General features: G+C 42.3%; 3 protein-coding genes across 4 annotated transcripts in view; 1 reads left to right on the top strand and 2 right to left on the bottom strand.

The window, feature by feature from the left end:
* Positions 1-1397, bottom strand: part of vwf (von Willebrand factor) — a gene marked incomplete at its 5' end in the record, with an annotated part of 44672 nt that extends 43275 nt beyond the window's left edge. Inside the window, 3 exons of the mRNA XM_080736920.1 lie at positions 261-404; positions 602-651; positions 1288-1397. Of these exons, the coding sequence (XP_080593046.1) occupies positions 261-404; positions 602-651; positions 1288-1397 (304 nt within the window). The remainder of the gene's footprint in view (positions 1-260; positions 405-601; positions 652-1287) is intronic.
* A 1924-nt stretch (positions 1398-3321) lies between these two features.
* On the top strand, positions 3322-12653 carry cd9a (CD9 molecule a). 2 transcript variants are annotated; one of them, XM_080737371.1, is made up of 8 exons: positions 3322-3537; positions 8979-9081; positions 9266-9363; positions 10163-10237; positions 10362-10481; positions 11099-11191; positions 11472-11555; positions 11677-12653. In XM_080737371.1, exons 1-8 carry the CDS (start codon positions 3469-3471, stop codon positions 11740-11742), a joined length of 708 nt encoding a protein of 235 aa, XP_080593497.1. In that variant the 5' UTR covers positions 3322-3468; the 3' UTR covers positions 11743-12653. The 2 variants fall into 2 exon arrangements, with proteins under 2 accessions (XP_080593497.1, XP_080593498.1); XM_080737372.1 differs by having other exon boundaries at positions 3331-3557.
* Positions 12654-14067: 1414 nt separating this feature from the next.
* Positions 14068-17051, bottom strand: bbs10 (Bardet-Biedl syndrome 10; the record flags this gene model as incomplete). Its single annotated transcript, XM_080736919.1, has 3 exons — positions 14068-14917; positions 15234-16214; positions 16861-17051. The coding sequence occupies 3 exons, from the start codon at positions 17049-17051 to the stop codon at positions 14068-14070; spliced, it is 2022 nt and encodes a 673-aa protein (XP_080593045.1).
* Between the last annotated feature and the right edge of the window lie 9297 nt (positions 17052-26348).

The raw sequence follows: 26348 nt of genomic DNA, 5'->3' as shown, positions 1-26348 counted from the left end.
AAAACTCATAGTCACGGTCAAACACAGACAGACACAGTCAGATATAAATACAGTATTTACCACAGTGAACTTGAAAAGCAAACAGTAAGCACACACTGTAATTGTGGTTGACACAAGTTAAATGGCTGAAGGTAAAATGAAGGGTTGTGTCCAAAGACTGATGATGTGCTGGGGCAAATTACTGCCCAATGTTATGGCATCTCTTATTGTGACATTATGACATTCATGAATTTAAATACAATTGTGTAGTGTAGTCTCACCCAGTATGGTGAAGGAGCGGTGTTGACAGTCCCCAGCCAACAGGTAGCTGCAATCCCCAGGAAACTCATACAAAACCCCGTCAAATGTATGAACATGGTGTCGCCCGAACAGACTGCATCTGCCCGTCATGCCCGCCACGCAAGCTACACACACACACACACACACACACACACACACACACACACACACACACACACACACACACACACACACACACACACACACACACACACACACACACACACACACACACGCGTCTCGGTTATTCGATTAATCTGAAGTAATTGATACAATAACTGCAAAGAAAACCTCTAAGTTGAAGTACAATCAACTGACTAACCTGTAAGATGCAGCAGAACCCACAGTTCTCTCCAACATCTCACTACACACCTGAAACAAACACACACACACACACACACACACACACACACACACACACACACACACACACACACACACACACACACACACACACAAACAATGTTGCCATAAATTTCACAATTCACTACCACCACCACCATCATCAACAACTGAGTGTTTGGGCCTGTTCTCTTAAAGTATCCAGACCCTCATGAGTTCCCTTGCATACCTCCATGTCAGTGTCAAAACGTGGCCGATCCACAAAGTTGTTCAGCAAAAGCAAAGATAATCCAAATTGGGGAAAGTTAAATCCACAGGTTGCACGGTTCAAAATGTGCACACTCAAGGCATCATGAACAAGTGAGCTCTCATCCCTTAATCCCTCTCTTGAGTCTCTTCAGAAAGGAAACAGGAGAAAAGGTGCGACACTTATGAGTGCACACATAAGAGGCTGGAACACAGAGGAAGCTTTGTTTTATAGCAAAGGAAATACTCATTGATGCCCCCTACCACACACGCACGCACGCACACACGCACGCACGCACGCACGCACACACACACACACACACACACACACACACACACACACACACACACACACACACACACACACACGCATACTCTGCCAGGTTAAACAGGGAGGGAGAATATTATTATGTCCAATACTCTGTGTACGCCAAACACCCCTTGAAGGACAATGCCAGGAAGTGCCCGCTGATTGCCTGGCTGACAGACTGGTTGACCGTTACGCATGTGCCAAGTGCCAACTCAAACATCTCTTCTTGAGTGGGATGAAACACAACACACACTCACTCACTGGAGATATCGCATGCAATCACGCTGCAACACTGGTACGAAACACACAAACACATGAGTCACCTGCAGAAATAGCAAACACACACACACGCACACACACATGTACGCGCGTGCGTGCACGCGCTCACGCATACGCGCGCACGCGCGCACGCACGCACACACACACACACACACACACACACACACACACACACACACACACACACACACACACACACACACACACACACAGACACAGACACAGACACAGACACAGACACAGACAAAGACAGACAGACAGACAACTTCAGTATGAATTCTGTGATGTGATCTGGATGGACGGACAGATGGACAGGCGGACGGACGGACGGACAATAGTTGACTAGAAAAACAAGAGAATAGACATGACAACAGTCTGATAGAAGTATAGACAAAACAGTTAAATGCTGTCTTTGTGCAAACGTTGTCAGCTAATACAATAGATTTGCTATCTTTCCCCCCACAATTTTTATGGAGTGGATTTCCTTGCAGTAGCCTCATAGGCAGTGCACTATTGCACCTGGTGCCCACTCTTCCTATAGTGCCCCGTTTTCCCAGTGCCCATTCTGCTCTGGTGCCCACTCTTTCACCCAAAGTGCCCATATTTCCCTTTTGCCCAGTTTTCCCAGTTCCCTCTTTTCCTGGTGCCTAGTCTTCCCTAGTGCCCAGTCCACAATTATATCCAAACTATCAAAGAAAGGTGTCTAGTATGCTTGGGAGAACAAGAGTCAAGGTGTAGGGCCTAGGCCAACTAGGTTATAGGCCAATATTTGGATTGACCATTAGGCCTACTGATGTACCTGTGGTGTAAAGTAAAAGTACAAAATTACAATTATAATGTTGAGGTATTTGTACTTCTATTGTACAACTACTACTGGAGTATATCCAATTTCCAATACTTTTACTCCACTACATCTTGGATCCAAATGAAATGAGACTTGAGTTCAATAATATTTTTTTGTATTTGTCGCAGACATTGTGAGCGTAAGTCTATTTTCAAAAGATTTTTATACATTTGAAAACTTGAAATGGGAAATTCTGCATAATGAGTACTTTTACTTTGAGTACATTTTTGATGCCAATACTTCTGTACTTTCACTCAAGTACATTTTGAATTCCCGACTCGTATGTATTTCTACACTGCAGTATTGATACTTTTACTCAAGAAAAAGAATGTGAGTCCTACTTTTTACACCACTGGTGTGTAGTAGCTGTAGGCTACATGTCACACACCCGAGAAATAGAGACATGATGATGCATGTGTATGTGTACAGTCAAGTGTGTTGGATCCAAGCATACAGTATCCTGCCTGCATGAACACGGTGCTCGTGCACCGTGTTCATTCATGTATATTCAATTCCGTCCACGCGCTTTCAGGCACATTACGTCACCACACATCCCAGGGTGCTGAACGCAACTAGGCGATAGCCTATTGTTGAAGCAAACGATGCCGCATAGAGCATATTGTTGAACGGGCTCAAAGAGAGAGATAATTAAATAGGCCTATAAATAATCGAAAAATATAAATAAAATACATAAAAAATATAGATTCCCCGTTCAACCAATAATATAAAAATGTCTAACGAAACATAGTTTGACGAAAAATAATTATTACGCATGGGAAATTGAAACTTAGACATATTTTTGCCAAATAACTGCAAGCCCTGAAAATGAGATTCGACCGTCAATGAAAGAAAGAAAGAAAGAAAGAAAGAAAGAAAGAAAGAAAGAAAGAGGGAGAGCATGCATGCTTTTACACATAGCGGCTTTGCACTTGCAGTGTGTTTACTGTTATGTGTTATCTCGGGACCTCATGCAGGGGGCGGACCGCTGCTGGCGCGCACTGTGCGTTGTGCGCGCATCAGAGGAGAGAAGCAGCGCGACGGAATCTAAAACATATCCTGCTGCATATTCTTTTAATATTTAACGGCGCTTCTCTTTCTTCTCTTGGCCCGTAGGCTTGCCTTTTGTTGTTATAGCAGGTAATAAACCAAGGGGATTTCCGTCCGTGCAATGGCTGCGCTGTCGGGAGGAGAGACGTGCATTAAATACCTTATGTTCGCCTTCAACCTGGTGTTCTGGGTGAGTTGGAAGAACCGATGGTAATTATATGACGCAAACAATGGCCACGTTATTATTCTCAGGAAATATAGACTGCGAATATAATGCATAGCCTACATGACAGGACATAATATAGGCTACATAGCCTATATGTATTATATTTATATTTGTGTATGTGTCCTTACTGTCCTATGTGCTCTGTGTGAGTCTGTGCGTCGTGTGCGCGTGTGTGCGTGCGCCATTATTGCGTGTAGCAGGACACTGATTAGGGCTATCCCAGATGCAGTTTATTTGAAAGGAGCCCAGTCAGACTTGCAGATATGGGGCTACACGCAGCCATAATATGCAGTGGTTTAAAGTAACTAAGTACATTTACTTAAGTAGCCTACAATGTTAAGGTACTTGTACTTTACTTGAGTATTTCCAATTTCAAATACTTTTACTTCTCCACTACATCTCGAACCCAAATATTGTACTTTTAGCCTATACTCCACTACATTTATTTAAAACTTTAGTTACTAGTACTTTGCAGTTTGCAGATATAAATTATTATATTACAAAACATATACTGTAGCCTACATAAACCACTTTAGCCCTATGTTATAGCCTACCTTGGCTATTTTCAAACATTTATAGGCTACTTTTACTTTTGGTACTTTTAAGTATAGCCTACATTTTGATACCAACACTTTCATACTTTTACTCAAATAAATTCTGAATTCCTGACTTTTAACAGAATATTTCTATATTGCAGTATTGATACTTTTACTTAAGTAAAATATTTGAGTACTTTTTTTCCACCACAGATGATGTGATCTGATTTATCAGAAAGAGAGAGCACTCTCGCGGTCCATTTTGGTCGTTGTTTATTCCTCTATCTATTTTTTACTTATTTATTTCTCTCACTGGCCACGACAGGATTAGAAGAGGAAATGCGTGGCGGAAACCACCAGCAGTTCAGCACAATAAATCCCTGGTGGCCAAGTGACCCAATTCCGGCCTGTAGTGTTTTAACTCCATGGTTTATTGTGTCCAGGCCAGGCAGTCCCATGGAATTTCACTGAAAGAATTCCCAGGGGTTTTTATTTTGAGATGCTAAATGGGTATAATGGTGTGATTAATAGTGGCATAAATTGATTTCTGTTTCATCGTGTCACATGACAGAAGGACTTGCTCATGAAGGGAGCAAAGGAGCCATGGGAAGCATCCGCTTTTCTGTCATTATGAACACACTATTGTGTGTGTATGTGTGTGTGTGTGTGTGTGTGTGTGTGTGTGTGTGTGTGTGTGTGTGTGTGTGTGTGTGTGTGTGCGCGTGCGTGCGTGCGTGCGCGCGCGTGCATGTGTGTGTGGTTTCAGATGAATATCCCAACCCAACCCATTTACAGTAAGTGCCTCTAATCTGTGCAGCAGATAGAGCAGCAACCCAAGGGGGCAATAGTTGATTACAGGGCAGACAGGGGTTACCATGCAGTCAGTGTGGTGTGTGCGTTTCTCAACAACCCAACATTTCACACACTAGGGCTGAACCCTGTCCAGTGTTAATCTAACTCTGAGAGAAGACAACATGTTTGGGTCCACTTAACACTCTCAGGGTCAAATTGATACTGAGGATTCATTCTACAGCTTCCAACAACAAATGCCTTTTGGGGGATCGAGGAGGTTTGTATGAGAGCACCCTGATTAGATTCAGCAGGCAGACTCTATCACTCAGTCATACGCACGCACGCTCAGTCGCACGCACAGTTGCACACACACACACACACACACACACACACACACACACACACACACACACACACACACACACACACACACACACACACACACACACACACACACACACACACACACACACACACACACACAGACAGACAGATCTAACTCAATCAGCCAGCCACTCTGGTCTATCTCGCAGACTCGCAAAGCTCCCTGTCACTGTCAAAGTGCCCCCAGACGGCTAGTTTATGATCTGTCCTGTCTGTCTGTCTGTTAGCATGCCTGAACACGAACAGAGCCCTGTGTTTGTGTTACACACCCCGGCCTGCAGCACTAAGACACACACACACACACACACACACACACACACACACACACACACACACACACACACACACACACACACACACACACACAGGTAGTGACAGAGTGGGAACTGGGAAGCAGGAATCGTGTGCACAATAGAGATCATTACTTTACCGTGCTAGGTTTCATTTACCACATGCCACTCCCCTGTTCCTATACCTGTATGAACAGGTGACCGTATTAAGGCATGGTGTTGCTATGGTTTCCTTTCCCTTGAAAAAAAAAAGGAAAAAGATTAAACTGACACCATTTTGCTTTCACTTGTCGGAGAGGACAGTCGTTTGTAGTGTTAGTGAGGCGTATAAAAGCAAATTGCGTTTAGTCCGAGGTTTCAGCGTGACCTGACACACAGACACACAGAACCAAGTATGGCGTTGGGGGGTGGAATCAAATGTGTGAAATATCTCATGTTTATCTTCAACTTTTTCTTCTGGGTAGGTTTGTCTTACTTCTTACTGTGTGTGTGTGTGTGTGTGTGTGTGTGTGTGTGTGTGTGTGTGTGTGTGGTGTGGGTGTGGGTGCGAGTGTGAGTGTGTCTGTGTGTGTGAGAGAGAGAGAGAGAGAGAGAGAGAGAGAGGGTGTGGGTGTGGGTGCGAGTGTGTGAGTGTGTCTGTGTGTGTGTGTGTGTGAGAGAGAGAGAGAGAGAGAGAGAGAGAGAGAGAGAGAGAGAGAGAGAGAGAGAGAAATAGACTTAATAACTAACCAATAACTAACTACCTCAACAGTCTTCTAACAGTCAGCCTGCCTCAAAAGGCAGCCTGTTTACCAGAACATTCTGCACAACATACCCTATTATAGTACCATATCCTGCACTCACACTGCACATTTGCATACCATATCCAGTTATTGTAATCTAACTGGTTCCTCATGTACAGAAATGCACTTTACTTTGTAACTAAAGGAAAGATATCTTAGAAGGAGTTCACTATACTCAAAGACAATGTTGGATTATTTAAAGGACACACTCACACACTGCACACTAATTTGCATCGTACAAGGCTGTCACGCTGTGAGCTTGTAGATCTTGCTATTGTCGTGACACTGGTGCGCAGTGAAGTAATAGATCAGGCTTTGCTTGTGTAGTCACCGTGAGCAATAATTCTTCCACTACACTACGGCACTTACAACAGGTTAAAAATTGATTGACCTGCTGACTGTGTGTTTGTGCGCATGCGTGCTACGCTTGTGTGCAGCATGCAATACATATAACCCAGAGCGCAGACAGGGCTTTTTATGTGGTGCAGCTGGATCATAACTTCTTTGTTGCTGTGTTATGATGACCAAGCACTGAGAAAGTCCAGGGGACAGCCACTTTAAGGCAGGTGTGTGTGTGTGTGTGTGTGTGTGTGTGTGTGTGTGTGTGTGTGTGTGTGTGTGTGTGGGTGTGTGTGTGTGGGTGTGGGTGTGGGTGGCTTATAAAAATGAATAGACAGACAATACAAATATATGTCTTTGTCTAAGATTGATCCCCTCACTATATGTACATAATGTAAATACAGTATACTGTATGTGTATTATGAATACAATAACCTTAAGAACCCTTTAAGTTAAAATCTTGTTCTCTTTTCCCTCAGTCACAGCGTGCTCTGTTTTCTCTGACTGAATCTGAGGCCAGTCTCACTCTCTAGTCTTGTCTGCCTGTTACGTCATCGCTATCACACACACTCACATGCATGCAAACTAGCGTTCATATACCCACATGCATCAACTAGATAACCAACATAGAGGAAGCCATATACACCACAGTCACAACATAGAGGAAGCCATATACACCACCACAGTCACAGATTCAGGCATAGATTATTCAGAAGTGGGAATATATTTTGGGTATGTGATTGCTTTGTTACCCAGGTTGATAACCTGAATAATGGACAGAATAATATATCTGTGTTTACACTGATGATAGGTTCTTGGTTTATCCATGATCCTAGATGACTATTTCCTTCAGTATGCATTTGATGTATTACGCAGTGTTTTCTTTCTTACTGTAAATCGCTGTGGATTAAGAGTGTCTGCTATGCCTAAATTGTAAAACATTAATTTAATATTAATATTAAAGTCTGACTATCTGCAGAGAGAAGTGTTATCAAATAAATAAATAGATGACATGGTTTCTCAAACTGTCTCTTGATATATCGAGGCCCATCCTGATCTAATAGATCAAAAAGACACGGTTGCCACGATTACGTCATACCCTCTTCCAACTGCCGTGCATGTTGAACCGTTAAACTGTTATGACAGTTGGGAGTAGGGGAAGTTCAGAGAAGTTATGCCAGTTCTGTGCCCAAGGCACACCAAAGGGCAAGTCAAAATCTGAAAGCACATGTGCATTCATATTCATGCCAAACAGCAACGTGTTATAACTCTTATATAATATTTATATAAGAGTACACATTCACTGTTCTTATTTTCTCTTGGTGTATATGTTCACTGATTCAGTCATTCCGAGATCCAGTGCAAATACTGTATCTAGAGACAGTATTTCATTTTTTATTTTCCTTGGTTCTTCCTGTACCTCTCCTGTGTTTCATTCTTGCCGCGGTTATCTCTTATCTTATCGTTTTGAATTTAATTTTCCTACCTACAAGGGATTGTCTTTTTATCTGCTGTTTGTATGCAGTGCAATAAAGAGTAGAACTGTCTATACAGTATATGCTGTATATAATGTTCACCTATAATGGCATGTCCAGGGGGTGTACTTGTTCTTCAAGCTGCCTCTCACGCTACAGAAACAGGAGATAGGCTCCTGACCTATGGGCAACATGGCTTGGGAACGGTTGTTTTCCATGGATACTTATATGTATATAGCAATAATGTGCTTGTCACAAAATCAAATGGCACACCTGGATTTATGAGTCTTACTACGAGAGTTATGACAAAAGTTATCTCTTATGTGTAGTTCCTTGAACTTATTGTCCTTGAATGCCAAGGCATATCCTTATCCTTATCAAGAGTGTAAATGTGAGACTGTCTGTGTTTGGGTTTTCAAGAGAAACGAGATGTGCAATTAGGTCAGGTTATTGCAGCATGCAGCAGACACGTTTCACTTGTGCTTAGGGGCTTACCCTGAGGTGAGGTGATGCAGGTGGCGATTCCGAGGATTGATTCACACACACTGGAGGAACGTGAGAGTGAATCCACGTTATCAGTCTGGCTAATGTGCAGCTCTGCAGTTGCAAAATGGGAGGGGAAAGGGAAAAAGAGAGAGATCTCAGATGATTAATTAGAAACTAACAAGTATGGTTTCATATGTAAAGGTGCACATAGTAATTGCCCTTTACCTAGTTCTTATTGTGTAAGAGGTTTTGTACTAGTATATCCTAAGATGCATGCGTTGAATAGCACTTGCAATTGAATATGCTTTTCTTGTTTGTTAGCTTGCAGGAACGGCTGTCCTAGCTATAGGCTTGTGGCTGAGATTTGACGCAAAGACAAAAGGCCTGTTTGAAGACGAGAACTCTCCCTATGTATTTTACACAGGTAAGCTGTTCAGCTTCACAGTGTATGATCATAATATGATGACAATATGAGCATACACAGTTAACAGTTAACATTTGTCTCTGGGAAGGTTTCGGTCACATGAGCCGAATTGCAGGCAAAACCCATATTATGCTTGCAGATTATCTAACGCACGCGTGTGTGTGTGTGGACTGTGTGTGTGTAGGTGTGTATATCCTGATAGGGGCTGGAGCATTGATGATGGTGGTAGGGTTCCTGGGATGTTGCGGAGCTATCCAGGAATCTCCATGTATGCTTGGTCTGGTGAGTACAGGTCCTTTTTTTAAATAATTTGCATAATTTATATAATGTATTATTCACAGTTTCCTGACATGATAGGATCCCTGACAAATATGTATGTCTTGCCAGTGGCCTTATTCAACAGCACTGGAAAATACTTAATTTGTACTTTGTCACACAACCCATTGTTCAAGTACCATATTATGAAGAAACAACCAGAAACAAGACCGTTTCTAATAATAAACGGCACCGCTTCCATGTGGATCTTGGACATCATGTTGATGACATCATATTGACACTGCAACATCAAGTCACTGTGATGTCATATTGATTTACAGATCTGGAAAAGAAATGTGGCATGTGGTGGTTTAAATGTGGTTTATGAGATTATAGCCATGGTCACAAACACAGAACACATTCTTATTTAGGACGAGGTTCATTGTATGAAGTACAACTAAGCAATGCATGTTCAATTGACAAAGTGTTCACACTTCTTTCATGACATGGTACTGGAGCGTTAGTAGCATCTGTCTCAGTGTTAGTTGCATCTCTCTAGCTCACACTCCCCCCTCCCTTCTTAATCCTCTTGTTCTAAATCTCCTAGGAGGAGGAGTCTATGTATTTAGGTGTAAGTGCAGTCAAACGACAGCATGACATGCAGGCCAAATGCACCCATACCCATGAAGACACAGACAGCCTCACAAACATACGCATGCATGCTCTCACACACACACACACACACACACACACACACACACACACACACACACACACACACACACACACACACAATCTCAGATAAGTGTCTTTCCCCTCTGTCCAGTTCTTCTTCTTCCTGCTCATCATATTTGCTGTCGAAGTTGCCGCTGGGATCTGGGGATTCTCCAACCAAAGCAAGGTGCCCGAACACATATGTCCTTTACTGATCCTTGAACAATAAATATGAGCAAAGTTACAACTGTAACCAAAAGGTCATAAAAGTATGCATGCACTATAATTTGCTGATTTGTGAAACTCTGTAGGTCGTGGGCGACATAACAAGGTTCTACGTGGAGACGTACGACCAATACGTGGAAGCAAAAAAGGAATCATCAGAGGAGAAAGAGAGTCTCGAAAAGACACTGCGGGTGATCCAAACCGGGGTGAGCCATCTTTGGTCTGAGCACCACCACCTAAGTTGTACTTCGTCGTACGCCTGTGTCACTCACTGAGGCACGTCGGCATGTGGCACATTCATTAGTCATCCTTATTTTTGAACAATGTGGTGTGACTCATCATTGACCCAAACCCAGTTGGGGTTGGGTTCTGATGAAAGGTGAAATAAAAAAAACAAAGGAGGCACAAATGGCATTCCACAGCCTCCAAAGAAGGAAGTAGCTAATTAGTAGCTGACTGGAAAGACCAATGATTTGTCCATTTTCAATCAGTTAATCTTTTCTGAGAATCTTTTTTTTTCTTTTTTACATTTCTGCTTTTATTTATAGTGGAAAGTGGATATGGACAGGAAACAGGGAGAGAGAGATGGGGAGAGACATGCAGTAAATATTGTCAGGAACGGGACTCAAACCCGCGATGCACTGTCAGGATACTAAGTTTAGAGCCTAGGTGCCCGGACCGATAAGCCACGGGCCAGGCCTGGAAGAATCTTTTTCAACTTTTTTATTTAAAAGAAATTGCACCATCCATCTTCTAAGTTTACATTTATCTTTATATGTGTGTGTGTGTGTGTGTGTGTGTGTGTGTGTGTGTGTGTGTACAGCTGGACTGTTGTGGGCCAACTGGAACTGTCATAGATCAAGCCAAAGACACCTGTCCCCAAAGAGACCTTGGGCTTGAGCAGCTCATCACTAAGGTACAGTATGACCAATCATGTCTTGTATGTTTTGGATGCTTGCACATCCAAAGCATGCAGATAACAAACGCATGCAGTCACACTCACGTCACAGAGGTTCCTGCATGCTTTGCAGACAAAACTGCACCCAAACCCTCACATGGTTACTATGGCAACACTGCCTTACTGAAATCAGCCAAAGACTGCACAGGCAGCCGCAGTCTGTTGTGTGTACCTTTAACGTATGTCCGTGTGGGTTGTAAAGGAGAGATTAAGAACGTGTGTCATCTGTCTGTTGCAGAGCTGTCCTGATGCCATCGATGAAGTGTTTGACTCCAAGCTCCACATCATCGCTGGGGTGGGCATCACCATTGGTGTGATCATGGTATGTCTTATTTGGTGCTAACTGTAACTTTGAGTATATTAGCTCTGTGAGATGGAGATGGGCAGGAAGTCAGGCTAGCAGGTTAAAAAGAAAGACAAACATTTTTCTTCCTCTTTCCCAGATGTTCGGGATGATCTTCAGCATGCTCCTGTGCTGTGCCATCAGGAAATCTCGGGAGGTTGTGTGAGGACATCGACAAACCGCCGCACACCTCTCGAGCCGAGCCTGTTAATGTTGCATGATGTCATTTCTAGAGTCACGTAACTCTCCACTGCCAATAGAAACACAGCTGGTTCAGGAGGGACAACCTAAGAGAGGCACTCCAGATATTCCTGATTGTTATATCATGCAACCTTCCTGTGTTAGCATGTGAAGGCTAATGATTTATAGATCAGGTATAGCTCTGCGGTCTGAAGCTCAAGCCTAACCCTTCCTGGACTAGATGCAATGTGGTTGATAGGCCCAACTATAGCACGGGCATCATCTGTACTTAAATGGAACTGTAACAGCAATGTAGAATTTGTGCTCATTTGATCTAAATTGGTGTTTGTGGACTCGATGACGTTTTGATACTTAAAACACAATTCTACCGAAAATACGGTACTCCGGGCAACCCACTGGCAAGGAGAACCATGGCTCAGAGAAGAGAAAAAAAAGAGACCAGCAACCACTTCAGCAGAATACAGCAAACAGCCAATGGACTTTTATTGTTCCGTCTCTAATTAACAATTAAATCAATTCACATTGTCTGGTAGCCAATGAAATGTCAGGCCTGTGAGGTTAATTCAGTGTAGAATCTATTTGCAGTATGTGCACGTCTCTACGCAACAGATTCTGTTCCTCTTAACTCTTCCTTCCTCACTTTATCCATGCTGAATACGCCTTCAAGTCTCAGACTCATTTTGTATGTCTTCAAGTTCTTTTTTTATCTGTATATTTCTAAGCGTAGGATTTCTTTGTATATGCTGTTTGTTTGTTGAAATGGAATGATGACCAGGTCTATTTAATCGACCGGGTCGATTTATACTGTATGCACATGTCTGTTGCACAGAAACAAAGATGTAATGAAGAAAGCCAAATAAAACACAATGTAATAACTATGGTCTAGTCTGAAATACTGTTACCTCTGAATTGCATTAGGAGTTGTGGTCATACGAGTATTCATTATCCAAGACTCCAAAACAAAATTTGTGTCCAGTTAGAATTTTGCTGGGTCGAGAGGGAGGCAGAAAACAACCTCCAGTTATTATCCACAAGCATTGGAAAATAACCTGACCTCTCCGCGTGTCTGAACAAGCCACAATATTTCCTTTGTATCTCAGTGATTTGCTATAATCATGCCTGACTCATCTAGAGTTGGACCCAAATCAACAACAAAATCAAGTATCTTTATCTACACGCAACCAGTCCCAGTATTACAGAGTACTTGAAATGAATCACAGAGCAGTGATTGACTGTGTGTGTAAGTATGATCATGTGTATGAGTGTGTCAAGAAGAGAGAACCAGTCTTTATCTTTTGTGACGTTGGAATCGCTCCAAAATGTTCCCGCAAAGGGTTTTCTGATTGGCTGAAGCTCCTGTGATAGCAGTGACGTGCGTTTGAAAGCAGGAAGTTAACTGTGATTGGAGTGCCAACAGCTGGGAGTTGCCCACTCGGACTCCCTGCCCAATAACAGCGATAACACTGATGATAGAACAGTGTGTGTGTACAGTATATATTTGGGTGGCTGCATGTGAGAACTTGTGTGTAGGCTGTTCATGTAACAGTGTGCATTGGCCAAAGGAAGAGGGCAGGAGAGCCGAGATAAGAGACGGGAATGTTGATAAAAAAGGAACTGTGATGTGAAGTGGAAGAGGAGACGAGCCAATGTAAACAGCCTCTCACACAGGCACACAATGACTCATACTGTAGTGTAGAACAACAGGGGACGAAATCATTTGACAAATTAACCTTTTGTCCGAGACACACATCAAACACTTAGTGATTCATTGTTTTTCTCTGATATTGTTCTTACCAAATCTTGCATGATTCAGGACAGGGTGGTACGGCTTAAGTGCCTATTAACTACGCAAAACAACAATGAAATGCCAAAACTATCTGTCATGTAATATGCTCTTTACTTTTTCTCTGGGGAAATACAAAGCATATGAAAATAATAGACAAAATTAATTGTGCAATTTTTACAGTGACTTGGCGATCAAGATCAATCCCAAGGGGCGCCCGCTGGCCTACTGGTCCAGGCGCATGCCACTTAGGCATTGCCACATAGGCATTGATGCCTGACGGCGTCGCCGGTTCAATTCCTGATCCGGACGACCTTTGCCGCATGTCACTCCCCATCTCGCCCCACATTTCCTGTCAGCCTACTTTCCTATCAAATAAAGGCATATAAGTCCAAAAACAAATCTATATATAAAAAAAAAAAAAAAGATCAATCCCAAGGACTGTGAGAATTATACTTAAATCATTGCTTAATGTTTATGGTATTCCTGGCCAGACGTGATGACAATTCAGTCCTCTTCTTCTGTGTCCTCCTGGTAAGTGTGTGAGTGTCTGCGTGGCTTCCTGTGCAGCGGTGTATGTGTGTGTAGCACGGCATCCATCCGAAGCAGACTTCTGACACACTGCAGCACTGCCAGAATGAGTTGATATTTACAGGAGACCGACTCAAGGTCTGAGTTCAACACAGAGATTCCTGGACACAAGTGCACATTTCTAGAAAAGTCTGTGTTCATCTCGCCCACCTCTACGGGCCCATCGCTTTTACTGTAACTCAGCACGGGACTTTTGCAGCCATGTTTGTGCATGTGACCGAGTTTGCAGCCATGTTTGTGCATGTGACTGAGTTTGTGGCAGTCTCTTCGTATACAGTTTAGGACCTGGTTTTGAACTTGCAGGAAGCGTCGAGGACTGTGCAAGTGAATGTGCCGGGGCACACACAGCAGAGCACCTCCCAGTAGCCTGCACATATCGAGGACACCTGTCTCTGTGTGGGACTGGGTGTGTGGATCCGAAGTGGCGTGAACAGAGCCGTACTGTAGGAGGGCATGATGTAGCAGAAACTCAAACATTCCACCAACAGGTATGGCACAGCCCAGCCCCGATGCACACTTCCCAGACGAAGATACAGCAGCAACTTTGTGGGTTTTGTCTGTATGCATCTCAGTGAGTGAGGTGCTCTCAAGATCTTTGCTTCCAGATCTTTGCATGGGCTCCAGGGTTGTGAGCAGCATGCGGAAGGCATCTCGAACTGCACAGGTACACTGGTCTGTCTGGCCTTCCCCTGGACCACAGATCACAAGACTGTAGATTTTGGCCTTGACCCCTCCCGCCAACTCGGGGAAGCCCACATGGACATACCTGTTAAGGACAAAAAAGGACTTTAGAATAACTGTTCAGTGGCATGTCCAAACCTTTTTCAATGTGGTGGTTCATGATGACTGACTTGACTTATAACTTATGTAGGGGTGGCATGAACATAACATAAACATTTAACATTCACATTAATTACTAACATAACAGTGTATTTCATTCATGTGTTAAAGGGTGGCACCCTGAGTGGCTAGTCAGATTCCAGGGGTGGCACATGCACATGCCACCTTAGGCCACACACTGGACACGACCATCGGTCAATAAAGACCTACTGTAGTTAGTGTGTTTATGTGCGTTTTCAAACCTGTGAGCTCCAAGCAGAATAGGCTGGCAAAAGGTGAGCGTAGTGACATGCTCCTGTCGAATCCCCTGGTGGTCTGAAACAGTCTGGGTCCCACTTAAGTAACAGAAGAGAGAAAGCTCGTCCTCATCAACGCACTCCACCACACATATGCCGACCCGTCGAGCTAAAGCAACAAATGCCTCAGACTGAGTCACCGCAGAAAGGAGCAGAGTAACACCCAACTGTTGCAGCGTTGTAATAACAGACTCTAGTGTCCTCTCTGTCCAAACGCTATATGTTAAAACACTGCTTCTCTTTTCTGTAGTCTCCATCTTCATTTCTCCAACCCCTCCCCCCAGCTCTAGCACAGCTCCTCCAGCTAGCTTGCATGGCTGCAGAGGCACACTGACCACGACAGCCTTGACTGGCTGGACGTCACTCTGTGGATAAGGTGTGGAGAAGTCCCTGTGAATGACCAGGCCTTCAATCAAACGTGAACAACTAACAGGGAAGCCTGATACAGATGTATGCAATGCGGGGAACTTGTCATCTATGAAACGGAGCGATGACACAACCGTGTCATTATGGCTGCACCAGTAGGAGAGCAGTTCACAGGTGAGGCGACTGATGAGGTCACGGTGCGCTCGCCCAAGTCGAGTACAAAAGAATGCCGACAGCAGCCTGTGCACGGTGTGTGTGTCTCTTGCTGAAATATGTGTGTCTGCCGTACCGACGTCCCACAAAATAGTATCTCCATAGGGGACCACTCCCTCAGTGATTAAGCCCCACAGTTCCTCCAATGTAAAGGCCAGCATTCCCTCAGCCAAGCATCTAGCCGTGGCAGATTCCGCTGCTGTTCTGGAGGCATAGGTGCGAGATACCTTGGGCTCCTTGCAAGCTGCTGTTTGAATCTCCCGTAACAATGAAGCCAGCAACAGGATGAAAGTCTTGGATCCGTCCCCTGTGATGCTACTGTGCTTCCACACACACTCCACCACCATCCTAGAACACACACATACAGTATATTTGTTTTTGTAAAACTGTCAAGCCTAACCCTTTATTGGACATTGATCAAAATAAAATCAGTAAAAGAATATTATAGTGATCGATTGTGTTAGAGCACTGTTTCCCAAGCACTGGGTTGCGAGAGATTTAAATTGGGTCGCCGAAACTTTTTTTTTGCTGGTTAAGAACAAAAACAAACCAAAAATGACTTATCTCTGGACTTAATAGAATAGCCTAAAGTGATCCTTTCTCCCATAATGTACAGTTTTTATTTTTTATGTTAATATCATAGCTTCCATGGCAACCAGCAGCATTGGATAATAATAAGCCTACATAATGCTGGATGCATTCATCCATCCAACACAATAAAGTAATAAAGGCACGCAACTGAAAACTTGCTGCTTGGTTCCACTGAAAAAACATAAGACAGTTGGAATAGGAAAGAATCACTTCTGTTATTTTATATATGGGTCACCTGGATTTTCATTGGCCTGACATTTCATTGGCTAAATGATCTCCATCATTTAGCTGGGGATCACCTGGAACCCCCTCAAGGACCACTGGTGGTCCCCTCCCCGGACCACTGGTTGAAAACCAATGTGTTAGAGATACAGGGGGTTGGACAGGAACTGGATAGTAATACCTGGCCAGTGGGTGTTCCAGCTGTAGTGCTGTGAGGATGCGTGTCCCACTGCGACTGAGCATCACCTCTCCTGTGTTGCGGGTGAAGAGCACCTGACCCCCATCAGGACCGAAGCTGCGGCAAACCACCGCCTCCAGCACGGACACCGTTTCCAGGACGTGTTTCAGGTGAACACGCTCCACCTGCTGCATTCTCCTACCCTGGGGGGTCATGGGGCCAGGGAAGGGAAGACAGAAGGGAAATATTTTATGTCCAGACAGGGCGTAGTTTTTCAGTCACATTTTGTAAGCATATTGCTTAACATTAGGAGGCTATAACATTAGAAGAGTACTAGTGCCAATAGGGGGAGAGTGGGATAAACTGAGAAACTTTTTAAATTTGCTCCCCTCTAGGCGAACTAAAAGATATATCATTAAGAATGTAGGCCTACACATTTCCCAGTAATTTGGGATGTTTCAATGGAAGTTATCAGAATGTATTCAAGACAAAGGGCAGTGAAAATATGATTGTTTAAAAAAAAAGTGGTCTTGTGTCTCAGTTTACCACAGCACCGGGATAAACTGAGACAGACCATAGAAATCGAGGGAGTAAAGTGATTTCAGCAAGAAATTTTACTTTTACATGCAAAAAACGTATTTTTGTGAAAAAAGCAAGTCTTCCACAGCACTATCAGGTCCTCTCCTTCATGGCAAGGGGGGTATTCAAGGGGCTTGAAAACATAATGGTCACATGACCACAAAATGTGTTCCATTGCCTAGATTCAGGAGGTGTCTCAGTTTACTCGGCTCTCCTAGTCTCGGGCAAGGACCACTTGCAGGTTGAAAAGACACTTAACTCTGAACTAAGTAAGATCTGCACATGGCTTAACGACAACAAATTATCAATTCACCTGGGAAAAACTGAGTCCATCCTCTTTGGATCAAATCATAACCTCAAAAAGGTCGATAACTTCACAATCAAAGTGGGTGACAAGGTCATAACACGAAAAAACGAAATCTCTTAGGATGTATCCTTGAAGCTAATCTTTCCAGCGAAAAGATGACTTCTAAAGTAATAAATAAAATCAACCAACAAACTCGTTCCCTACAGAGGATCGCCCCAATGGTCAATTTCAACACACTGAAGACCATAGCTGGTGCAATAATCCAGCCCCTCTTTGACTACGGAGTCCATGTATGGTATCGTGACACCCCACAAGCCCTAAAAACTAAACTCCAAACAGCCCAAAATAAACTAATTAGGGTCCTGCTTATAACCTTCCCTATCAGACTCACCTCACCGCTACTCACCAGTTAAGAGTGGGGTGGCTCAGAGTAGATGACAGAGTACAGCAACTTGCAATGGGCCTGGTGTACAAGATACACTACACCACTATGATACCCAAGTACCTGTCAAAATACTTTATAAACGTTAAGGATGTCCATAATTACAACACCAGAGGCAGCGCCACAGATCACTTCAACCCAGAGTCAAAACCAACAAAGGGTCAAACTCGTTCTTCTGCTATACCACCAAAATGTGGAAAGCCTTACCGAAGGCCATAAAGGAGTGTGGATCAGTAGCATCCTTTAAAATTGCCCTGAAAAACCACTTACAGGCAGCAGCCGTTCGCAACTGGTAAAAAAACAAACCTATCCCAGCCCTACCCTCCCCTGCCCCTTCTTTGTATATAGCCTACTTTCTGTTTGTTTAGACTTACCGTTTTCTTTTTTTTTGTTCTTACATTTTATTTTATTTTCCTTACATATCTACTGCATAGTACTGTATTCGTCTGTCATTCAATGTTATGATACTTTAATGGTTTCCTGTGGAAATAAGCTTAGTCTTTTCATGGATCTCCTTTTAGTAGACATTGTAGCTACCAGTGAACTGTACCGTCATGAAACTGTACCTTTTCCTATGCAAACTTCTAATAAAGTCTTCAATCAATCAATACCCACTCTCCATTCATTAACAAGGAACATCAAAATCACAAGGTATGGTGAACCATTGCCCTGGCAGCCACGGCTGAGTGGCAGACTGACAACATGTCTGCTATGTATATACTATACTCAGTTACTCATTATTAGCAGTAGTCTAACATTAGAAGTTACCTACCTTATTCTCCACTTGTTTCTGTCGTCTCGATACGTCTTCATAAGCAAACGTTAGCAAGTGAACTACAGTATAGTAAGTAAGCACTTATAGACCAAGCCGTTTGGACACAAAGGATGGATCCGTTTTCTAGCAACATCTGATTGAAGACGGCACTTGCTTTCAAAATATTTTAATGTGTAAGAAGTTAGAAGTGATCCAATGCTGGCCATATAAAAGGATGCTGGCTCTGGCTGGCTTTATTAATGTGCGCTACCAAAATATGTCCGGTGTTGAAAGCTGTCATGCAACAATGGTTCCGGATACTGTCTGTTCCTTCAAAACGCACACACACACACACACACACACACACACACACACACACACACACACACACACACACACATGTCCGTACAATACCGATAACCGCAGGATATATCATATATTCGTAATCTGTCAGATAATCGAATTTTAATTTAAAAAAAAATGAGGGTCGTTTATTGAAGACTGATTCAGACTGAAGACTGATTGATGTCCCCAGGTTAACATCTTTAAAAAAATAAAATGCAGATCATATATTTTGCATAGGCCTAGAGGCAACAAGTTGATTATTGACTAAATAAGTCTCATTTATGCTTAAATTACAGCCATTAATCAGTAACGCCCCCTAGTGGCGGAAAAAATTACCTCTGGGAACTCAGATTGGGGTTACGTGCACGTTCATTTTTTTTTTTTTTGGAGGGGAATGATTTATACCAAATTAGCATGTAATGAATTTTGACTTATATTATTGACTTGACTCGTTGTACATTTTTCCTTAGTTGCAAGTGAATCCATTGCTTGATTTGTTTCAGTGATTTAGAGTTGCATGAGAGTGACAGTATGTGTTCTATGTAGGTTATGAGGAGGATCGATCGATATCAGTTTTGCTGCCCTTATCTATCTATAAATGCGAGAAGTCTCTGCGTGTCTGTCTGTCTGTCTGTGTGTCTGTAATCCGCGTATCTCGAGAACCGTTCGTCCCACCGGCTTCAGATTCGGCACGCGCGTTCCCCGCCGCGGCACGGAGTGCAGTGCCGGGTCTCGACCCGACCCGACGCGCGGTTTTCCCGAACCGGCGCGAAACGTTCGGAATCTCCTTATGCGGGGTTGATTGTTGACATCAGGCTGTTCCGGAGGAAATCGGCGAAAGCTCTGACTCATTGTGACATCACTTCATAAAAGGCTCTGACATCACGTACGCCACATGAGTCAACAAAAAATCTCTGTGAGTGTGTATGTATGTATGTAATCCGCGTATCTCGAGAACCGTTCGTCCCACCGGCACGCGCGTTCTCCATATATGGGCATAAAATGAATGCCCCCATATATGGGCATAAAATGGATTGCAGACAGACAGATACAGATATCTCCATATATGGACATAAATGGACAGAGGCAAACAGATGGTCAAAGATCTCCATATATGGGCATAAAATGGACGCAGACAGACAGATACAGATATCTCCATATATGGGCATAAATGGACACAGGCAAACAGATGTTCAAAACGGATCCTATGACAACAGGTATAATGAGGTTTGCATTAAAGGGGGAACCGGCACTGTGTCTGCAACACAGTTGGAGGCACAGACAGATACTCCATATATGGGCATAAAATGGACGCAGATAGACAGATATCTCCATATATGGGCATAAAATGGACCCAGAACTATAACTGATAGTACAATATGTTATTGTTGTTTAACATGGTATAGATATCATTCTCAGTGTTAAAAGTCAATGCCATGATGTTTTGATCTGATAACTAATGCACGAGACGAGAATCTGCCCCACTCCAGGGACAGAAAGATTGACCAGCGAAATGTCAAAGTGTCCCGGACACTGGATAATGAGAAACCAAAACATTCTACATCCTTGCTTCTGAGTTCACGAGACTCAGTCACAACACCATCTCATGATCCATTGTTATGATTAATTGTCCAATCATAATGTGACTAATGTATTTTATGCTGTACACATTCAACTATATATGTGGAATCATTATGCTTTGTACTCAGAGAGCTTACGATGGGTGATTTTGCTATACTGTACTTGTACAGTACTTTGAACTCTGACTAAACTTCAACACAAAAACGCATATTCTCCGGTGTGGTCTCATTCATTGTGTGGAGTATTTTATTATGATTGGGGAAAACTGTTTATCCATATGGAATATGATCCAAAATTCCATCAAATGGTCCATTCGATTGCCGGATTAGCTCCGAGGAGATATTGGTCTCTTCCGCTGCTAGAACCAGTTAACAACCAGCCGGGGATATTATCAGACGTTTCCCCTGACTCCCACGGAAAGGACTATCTCCCACACGTTTTTTCCTCCTGCGCGAGGAGAAATTACCTTGGGACGCCCCGAGCACAGGGAGGCAGAAAACACCTGCCGAAATCTAAACAACCTTTTTACAAACGGAACAATTGCACCATTTTTGAGCTTGAAGCCTCTCTCCAAAGCTTGGGGAATGAACTGATAACAGCTTTAATGGCTAAGATAGACAATGAGGAAATGAAACCGGTTGTTTCTAGGTGCCCCACAATTGCACCATTTTTGCCCATATGGAGAAAGGAATTCGGATATGATGACTCTCTCCCACATCAACATATCGATAAAATCTCACAACGGTCTGAAGAAAGCCGAAATGGAGGCAGCCAGGGTTGGCTCTGGCACAGCGTTCCACACCAGGGACCGGACACAGACAGTTTCTCTCACAGAGACTTGAGAGGCGGGCTTCATTCTCACACACTGTCCTAATTCAACAGAACCCAGGTCATACGTTTATACCTGCTGTCTTAAGAGTCTAGCTAGCTCTTAACACAGCTGCGTTTTTATTGTTTAATGTTTTGTAGTCTATTGTTTTTGTCGCTTTTTGTTACATGTTTTGAGGACATAGCAGCCGTTTGGCCACGGAGATTGCTTGTCTAAGGTTGGGTTTGTATCAGTACGAGACTTCAATATAGATTTCATTTTATGCTCTAGAACGGCTGTTTCAAGAAGTTCTGAGACGAAATCTTTTTATTTGGGGCCAGAACATATTTTGTTCTGAAGGAATGTCTCTTCGGCCAGTACGATAACCCAATACGGCTGATTAGAGCCACTTAATCACATAAGAAATAGCGTGGTTATTTTAATTAGGAGATTTCACTTTATGCTCTAGAACCGAACGTTCTGACGGAAATCTTCATGCTTTAAGCTTCGTTTTCGTCTTATCTTATTTTATTTTATTTAATTTCCGTCTCAGGCGACTCTGAGATGTTGAATACAGGAGCTTTTTATCTCAGCGCTCCTAAGAACATTTTTAAGAAACATGACCATTCAAGCTAAAAAAGCCCCCTGCTCCGAGAAGCAGTGTTTTTATCGTGTAAAACCTGGACCCACACGGATGAAAGGTTACAATCTAAACCCAGAACCTCTTTTTAACCCGGACCTCAAGTCATTCTGGAAGATCATCGGGGACTCCCAGTTATCAACACTGCCTAAAACTTTTCCTGGAACATGTCAATGGATATGTGCGGAGCTGTGGAGAAATCGGACATTATTTGCCACTGGATGTTCGAACCTCATCAGGAAGGAACAGAGGACGCAAGCAATGTTTTCAAGATGCTGAAGGGCTTGACAGAGCCCCCCCCCCCCCCCCCCCCAGCCGAACCTGGCTGGCCTTTCACTCACAACGCGACATGGGACGCGTTGTGAGCTTGTAGATCTGCTACGTGACTTTCATGGATTACAATGTCCCGAAAAGAACAAACACTCTTGACCCTTGGGACGCCCCGAGATAATGGTACTATATATTTTGTTTACTTTTGACTAAGAACGACTTCTGGAAAGAAAAAAAAAGAAAAATCAAGTTCTGACTGACAAACCTGTGTGTTAAATGTTTTTGATAATCTATCTCTGTCTAATCATCTCTAATCCAATTTTCCTCCCCTGGTTACATTTCGGTTTGTCTATTATGAAAGCAAGAAAATCAAACCAAGTATAAAGTGAGCGGTGCTACTTCTGTGTACAATATGGTACAATATGTGCTTGGCTTATGCTGCTTGCTTGCTGCTTGCCCGCGCTCGCTTGACCGATGCTTACATTTTGGTTTATTATTGTTTTATTTTGGAAAAAAAACTATGAGGGGATTGCTGGAATTGTTTTTTATTTCATTTTTCTTATTTTTACCTTGAGAGGCCACGAGCCGATTCAGTTTCTGTGTGACCTTGCTCTCTCTTTCTCTCTCAAAAATGGGTTTCATTCGCTCTTGTTCTGTATAATCTACTGTTTACATTCTAATACAGGGCTTGATAACAATGTGCTGGGGTTATATTTGAATCTGTCTTGGGTTTTTCTCCCTCTGTATTGTGTTCTAACTCACTTGCCTGGTTTGCGAAACTAGGAATTATTTACACATATGACTGTCTCTCCCTCTCTCTCTCAAAGGGGATCTCATTCGCTCTTGTTATGACTACACTCGTACTGATAACAACCAACGCTTGGGTTTATTTGAATGTTTCTATGTCTTAATAATTTTTTTCTTCCCATCAATGACAGGTGGGCTTTATTTTATTTTAGGGGACAGGACGGACTAATGACATGGCAGAACAGGTATAGTGGAACTAACTCCACTAACTCGCTACCAACTTAACTGACTGATTATCAGTGACTGACTGACTGACTGTTTTATTTCAATTTTATTTTAACCTGTTTAATTTCATGACTGTTTATTTTATTTTAACCAGTTTTCTCCTGTCCTCCTGTTTTGTCGTGAAAAACACTATTTCCTGTGTAACAACTGAACGTTGTTCTTTCAAACCACATCTTATGGACATGAACCAAAAACATTTACTTTTACCATTCTTAACACATAAACTGCAGTATGGGTTAAGGATGGAAGAGGCCTAGCCCTGCTTTACTCAACCTTTAATTTCTCATGTTGGTTTATTTTTGGTAATACTTTATCCTTTTTACTTGAGTAAAAGCAGGCTGAGACGGTTCCAAAAACAATTTAGATGGCTGGGCTCCATTCAAACCCGTTCAGTCAAATTCCACAATTATTACAACCCTACTGGGCTTATACGGGATTACACATTATGAAAAAAAAAAAAAAAGACATTATGATTATGTTATGTGTTTCTATTTAATTTTTCTTATTTTTATTTCTTTAAAGTTTCATTCATTTTCTGGTTAGAGAGGCTTTAAACAGGCCTCGCTAACTATTGTATGGTACACTTCCCCCCTCACAGGCCTGGAAGCTCACTCTAACTCTGACAGTGAGCAGAGTCATTGTCCTTTACTGTACCTCGGTACCCTACTGTACCTCGGTACCATCTGTTTCTCATTTAACCATATTTTAACAAATTATCCTCCAAACAAAACAATTTTTGTCACACCCAATATTTTTGGCTGTGGCAAACGGGAGGGAATGTGTTTGGAATTAATATTTAGAATTAATATTTTCGAATTAATATTTTTTCATTTAATTTTATTTCTTTCATATTTTCATTTTCTGAATTCATATTTCATTTTCTGATTTCATATTTTCATATTTCATTTTGTTTTCATTTCATCCCATTTAAATATATTTCATTTTGTGAAGTTGATTCCAATCAATACAGGGTTAATCTGTTTCCCCTAACAGAACAAACTGACACAACTTGTGTCCTCTTTTGGTGATGTATCTAAACATTTCAATTCAATTTCTATATATAAATACCTTATTGCCTTACATTATGGATTGATTTGTCCCTGTCTTTTCCCTTGTCTTACAGATAAAGATATTTTGAGATGATAATTGAGAATGAGTTGACAGACACATACTTCACTGCATGTCTGTCCAAAGTGGAAATGTCAAAAAGGATGAGTGAAAAATCCATATGTATTTCGTGAGTATGAAACTGCATCACACACGTTTTCCCGCTGTAAAGTTTTCTTCCAGACCTTGACTCGGACAAAAGCCAGTAAGGAGGAATAGACAGTTGGCTTTAAGGCGGCTCCGGTTTGACACCTCACTATAAATGTCCCCAACCTGCAGGGACAATTAAGACCACTCATTACCTAAAGGTAACCTCGGAGGTGTACGAATTATGACCGCCAAACGGCTGATTTTCGGATGCTGTCTAAATACATTTTGAATGCTTTTGTCTTTAACCTAAATTATGGTAAAGAGTCAAGTTCGTCTTGTTTTGACTAAAATCGGCCCCAAATTGTAATAACCACCCGGGAGCGTGATGCTGATGTGTTTTTATCTTGCTTGACATGGATAATTTCCAATCAATCTTCGACACATTGAACCTTTGTAAAATACATATATATAATAATTAATAATTAAGACAATAAAAATCTTTTACCTCTACTTAAAAAACAAAAACAAAAACAAAGTTCAATTATGATATTCTGATTTAAATACCTTTGGAAATATACAGTTCTTTTGACTCTACTCTTCAAAAACTATCGAAATGTTTTTGACTTAAATTGTTCAATTATTATGTTCTGTTTCAAATACCTTAAAAAAAAGTTTAACCCATGTTTTCTTCCCTTGTTGTTTATGCTGCCTTGACATTTAACACTTCAAATGCTATCTCAGGAGGGAATTGATAGTACAATATGTTATTGTTGTTTAACATGGTATAGATATCATTCTCAGTGTTAAAAGTCAATGCCATGATGTTTTGATCTGATAACTAATGCACGAGACGAGAATCTGCCCCACTCCAGGGACAGAAAGATTGACCAGCGAAATGTCAAAGTGTCCCGGACACTGGATAATGAGAAACCAAAACATTCTACATCCTTGCTTCTGAGTTCACGAGACTCAGTCACAACACCATCTCATGATCCATTGTTATGATTAATTGTCCAATCATAATGTGACTAATGTATTTTATGCTGTACACATTCAACTATATATGTGGAATCATTATGCTTTGTACTCAGAGAGCTTACGATGGGTGATTTTGCTATACTGTACTTGTACAGTACTTTGAACTCTGACTAAACTTCAACACAAAAACGCATATTCTCCGGTGTGGTCTCATTCATTGTGTGGAGTATTTTATTATGATTGGGGAAAACTGTTTATCCATATGGAATATGATCCAAAATTCCATCAATAACTGCAGTGATCTCCATATATGGACATAAAATGGACGCCGACAGACAGACAGACAGATACAGATATCTCCATATATGGGCATAAATGGACACAGGCAGACAGATGGTCAAAACGGGTCCTATGAAAACAGGTATAATGGGGTTTGCATTAAAGGGCGGGGCATTCATTCCCTATTTACATTGTTCCGAGTTGGCCAGGTCGCCGACTAGACGCTGGGCCGCCCAAAAGGGCGGCCCAGCTTCTAGTAATTTAAATAAACAAGCATCC

This window comes from Nannobrachium achirus, assembly GCF_963921795.1.
Source record: "Nannobrachium achirus genome assembly, chromosome: 11".
In the NCBI taxonomy this organism is placed as follows: domain Eukaryota; kingdom Metazoa; phylum Chordata; class Actinopteri; order Myctophiformes; family Myctophidae; genus Nannobrachium; species Nannobrachium achirus.
The sequence above is the reverse complement of the archived record's forward strand: the minus strand, read 5'-3'. Positions and strand labels throughout refer to the sequence as shown.

Excerpts from the sequence above, each read along its gene's own strand:
- cd9a (XM_080737371.1), top strand. The coding sequence starts at position 3,469 with ATGGCTGCGCTGTCGGGAGGAGAGACGTGCATTAAATACCTTATGTTC. Across the intron at positions 3,538-8,978 it reads CCTTCAACCTGGTGTTCTGG|CTTGCAGGAACGGCTGTCCT; the intron begins GTGAGTTGGAAG and ends CTTGTTTGTTAG. Across the intron at positions 11,556-11,676 it reads TCACCATTGGTGTGATCATG|ATGTTCGGGATGATCTTCAG; the intron begins GTATGTCTTATT and ends CCTCTTTCCCAG.